The sequence below is a fragment of the Adiantum capillus-veneris genome, chromosome 14 (assembly GCF_014529385.1).
Source record: "Adiantum capillus-veneris isolate H3 chromosome 14, ASM1452938v2, whole genome shotgun sequence".
NCBI lineage: Eukaryota > Viridiplantae > Streptophyta > Polypodiopsida > Polypodiales > Pteridaceae > Adiantum > Adiantum capillus-veneris.
The window spans coordinates 58,349,732-58,354,299 of NC_140944.1; the positions used below are offsets into that span (position 1 = coordinate 58,349,732).

General features: G+C 41.3%; 1 protein-coding gene across 1 annotated transcript; it reads left to right on the top strand.

The window, feature by feature from the left end:
- Window positions 1-1,879: 1,879 nt before the first annotated feature.
- On the top strand, window positions 1,880-3,022 carry LOC147442441 (uncharacterized). The gene has a single exon (XM_086528609.1). The coding sequence runs from the start codon at window positions 2,352-2,354 to the stop codon at window positions 2,697-2,699; it is 348 nt and encodes a 115-aa protein (XP_086384735.1). The 5' UTR covers window positions 1,880-2,351; the 3' UTR covers window positions 2,700-3,022.
- The last annotated feature ends 1,546 nt before the right edge of the window (window positions 3,023-4,568 follow it).

Here is a 4,568-nt window from a genome sequence, read left to right on the forward strand (position 1 = left end):
ACATCTACTAAAGTAACAACGTGACATTTACATATCAAAACAAAAAGTCGAAAAAAAAATCTTAGTTGTTGTGAATTTTTTAAAAAGGTAATCCCTAATAATAATACATGCATTAAAGTAATAAGGTGACATTTGCATATCAAAAAAAAAGTTAAAAAAAAAAAGTGGTGAACAAATTCTTTCATGTAAGGACAATTTATAAATTTTTAGTTAGAAATTGTCTGTAAATGAAAAGAAAATTTACAAAGAAAAAAGTATGTTTTAAATCAAAGAGCTAATAAGAAAGTAATTAGATCCTTTAATGAAAAGACCTATTTATAAACTAAACAAAGATTTAAAAAAAGTCAAGTGAGCATTAAATAAAGGGACCAAATTACAATGATGAAAAGAGACACTTACATTATAAAAGGAAAATATAACTTTTATAAAACTTATAAACTAAAGAAAGATTTAAAAAACAAAAAAAGTCAAGTGAGTATTAAATAAAGGGACCAAATTACAATGATGGAAAGACCCATTTACGCTATAAAAAGAAAATATAATAACCTTTATTAAACAAAGAAGTCAATTGAGCATTAAAAGAAGGGACCAAGTTGAAATGATGGAAAGATCCATATACATTATAAAACAAGCTCACCTGACATGTGTCGCCAATCCGTGATTCTTATCAACGGTCCAAAAAGTGCACCAATTATTCACCCACTCTCCTATGACCTTCTGAAGGCCAAAAATTATGAACATGGAAGGATTGAGCTTTAAGTTACTCTAAATTGAAGTCTTTCTCTTCCTACAGTCTTAGTTTATGCCATGAATAAAAATGATGGTGCGTTTTGATTCGATGAATGAACACGACAATGGTAATAGCATTGGATGTGACTACCCTTTCATCTGTAAAGATGTCCTAATTTTTTAATCTTGAATATATGGAGTGAATTAGATTTTTTCACTCCATGGCACCTTTTCTTTACCAAAACAAATAAAGAAAGATAACCATCCTTCCATCAAGTCCATATTCATTATCCACTCTCTCTTTCACTCAATCAAATTTTTTCTTTGCATCGAACAAAAAAGTGGTAATTTTGGGGGGGATTTTGCTATTCAATGCAAATCTGAGATCTGAAGATATATTTGGATTTGTCTTTTCAAGATGCTTTCTTCAATGTCAACATTGATATTGGTGCAACTTGGTGTTTCAAAATTTTGAAAACTGACTTTAAAGGGGCATTTTTGTTCCAAAAGAAGGTTAGCAAAAGATACTCTCAACCAATCACCTTTTAGAATTTTGCACTTTTACTAAACCATTAAGGAGCGGTGTTCATAGAAAACCGATCTTTAGTGTATTTTTAAAAGACAAAAATTGGAAACTCTGAGTTAGTTTTGAGGGTTGCCTTGAAGGAAACCGATTAAATTTGGAGGATTTTAGTGTAAAAACAAAAAAAACCTCTAAAATTTTCCCTAAAAATCGGTAAAATTTCAATGCTCTCCTTTTTTCCATTGGTTCCTAAAAAAGTTTTTGGTGAACACTGACAAGGAGTGCTTACTAATGGGCGTCAAACACTTGGCCATTCATGCACACCTCCTTACCTACACCTATCCTAGTCGATAGAAAGTCCTTGGCACGCCTTATCAATTAATTGTTTGATTCCTTCAAAAGGACCAGTAGGATGAGTGGCAATCCATCGCTCGAGTCTCGAACGCTATTATGATAATTATGAAGACTTGCTATCATGATAATTATGAAAAGTCTTCTTAGAATAGGTCCATTTGAATTTTGGGGATTCCAAAGTCTTGCATGGCATGTGCCAAGGCGAAGATGACAAGAAAGTTCTAAAGGAAGATGCCAATTCAATTATTGATAATTGCCGAACTGCAAAGTGCAGGAGCTTATAGCCTTGTATAGTGTGTGTGTGTGTGTGTGTGTGTGTGAGAGAGAGAGAGAGAGAGAGAGAGAGAGAGATGGAGCCTGTAGGGTTTGTTGGTATCATCAAGCTCACCGCCCTGATAATTCACAGGAACTCGAAGCATTTTCTGTGCATTGCAGTCATACTAGCTCTCCCTGCTGCTCTGCAGGCACTTCTACTGGATACCTCGGGCTCGATCAGACAGTTTCTAGCCTCCATATCCTACCTGTACAAGCTTCTGGACGGTAAACTGCCGCCGCCAGCTGTGATCGACCCCTCGGCCTTTGACAGGGGCTCGCAACCCCATGGAGCTCATAAGGTCGCGCTGGAGGTGGCCCTGATCGCCTTCTCTCTTGTGGTGGCTTTCACGTGCACGCCGCTGCTAACATTTAGTGCGTGCAGGGCGGTCCTGGGGAAGAGCGTGGATATGAGAGGGTCTGCAAGGGGGATATGGCGGTCGGTGGGAAAGCTGGTGGTGACGATTCTGTGCCTGGTGGCGGCGATGATGGTGGGCCTGGTAGCGGCGATGGTGGCGGTGGCAGTGGGGACTGCGGTGGTTGGAGGCACTCTAGGAGCGGTTATAAGCGTAGCTGGAGTATCAGTGGTTGGCGCTGGGCTCGTCTATTTAGGGGTGATGCTAAATTTGGCCGGAACGGTGGCTATTGTGGAGGAGGCCCAGGGTTGGGAGGCGATGATCCGGAGCATGCATTTGGTGGGGCAAAGGAAGGGGGCGACGTTGGGGCTGCTGCTGCTGTTCGGGATGTGCGGCCTGCTGCTGCTGCCTCTAATGGCATCTGACTCCCGCTGGATTGCCCTCGGTCTGGGCCTCGTAGCTAAGGCGCTGCTGGATCTCTTCAGCATGGTAGCCCGCGTTGTTCTCTACATGTCCTGCAGAGCTAGCCTCCACCAGCCCTTCGACTCCCTCCTCCCCGCATCTGCCTACTTCGGTCCCCTCGACTCCTCCCCAGCCAAGTATCTTGATCTTGAAACCGCATCCCTTTCCACTCAGTCAACCTAGGAAGTTGGTCAACAAGAAGTTGGTTGTAGATATGATTTTTGTTCAAACTTTGTAGAAAGGACTTCAATATTTAACAAGCCATGTTGATGTGGCTTTTACCTCATGGCATAGCTTGTGTTGGCATGCCTCTGTGGCATCTCTCTTCAAAAGCTCTACAAACTCTCAACACAAATGATAGTTTGCATTAACATATGTGTGGAGAAGAAAACTTTCACATTATAATATTTAAATATGGAGACAGATGCAGTATTTTGTGCATTACGATGTTTGTGTCCATTAATAAAAAAGAAAAAACCATACATATGATACATATGTATGGTGTGGGGTTAGGACCGTTCTCTACATTTATAACAATATCTTAGGGAACGTGCTCTTTCTTTCATCCCATTTAATGTTGAAGGGGGACTTAAGCTTCTCCTCCAATGTTGGAGGTGTCAAAGTCGACGATTCGGAAGCGTAGAGACCAAGGGGGGTGAGAGAGAGAGAGAGAGAGAGAGAGAGAGAGAGAGAGAGAGAGTCTCCTAAAGCAATCAACCTTGGCAATGAATAACTGAATGTGTATACAATGGAGGCAAGGGGTTGCTTATACAACAAACTTAGTAAATTGCCCTACCCAAGACTTTGACAAATAAGTAAAATTAATACCTAGAAGCCAGACTAAATAATGGGATCACACTGGGCAGTTCACTTGAGATGCCAAAACTCTAACACCCTCTCTGCAGCTCATAGTGGACATCAATAGCGAGACCAAGTCGATGAAGAAGCTACCATGGTAGTGGCCACCAACTGGATACACCTCGGTGTTGCTCTCCTCAACTTTGTACCTGAAAGTAATGCCATCTTGAGCATTGGTTGCCTTTGTAGAAACTTTGAACTGTAGACCATACTACGTCCAATAATCCCCATTCGTGAACTATGAACACATCATGTCCAAAATATAAAACTCCAAGATAATGAACTGTTATAACACATCCTGTCCATGATCCGACCAACAACAATGAGTTGGCGCGCCCCTCCATAGTGTTTTAGATGTCTGATTAGATCCGTGCCAGATGCATGTGCATTGAACTCCGACCTACGGGTCCAAACACCAATAACTTGAACTCCAATACAAGGGTCCAATTTCTTTATTGAGAGCATTCATTGCCCCTCTCTGCCACTCACAAGCCTCTCTCTGGATGAAGCTAGTGGTGACACCTGTCATTTGACTAGAAATCTGACGTCGAGGTCATTGTGGCCACCGCCACGTCGATCTCCTCTGTCAAGTCTTTATTACCGTAATCTCTGTCTAACTTGCCTTTATCCTTGTTTATATGTAAGTTCCTACTTTTGCCTTTGGCTTCAAACTCCCGAGCCAAACAAAGCGTTGAGTCACATTCATAACAGCTGTGGTCGTTCCTCGTGGGTACCAAGGCAACTAGCTGAGTACTGGTAGTGTCATTCATGTCCAATTGACCTTTGGCGTTGTCCTCTAGTAAACTCTACCATTTGCTTTTGACTTCACAAACTGGAGATCACAAACAATTTTCCAGGTTCCTTGAGATGCCAAACAAAGCACGCTCATAACAACTGTGGTCGTACCTTGTTGGTACCAAGGCAACTAACTGAGTACTGGTACTATCATCCTTTTTAACTGACCTTTGTCATTG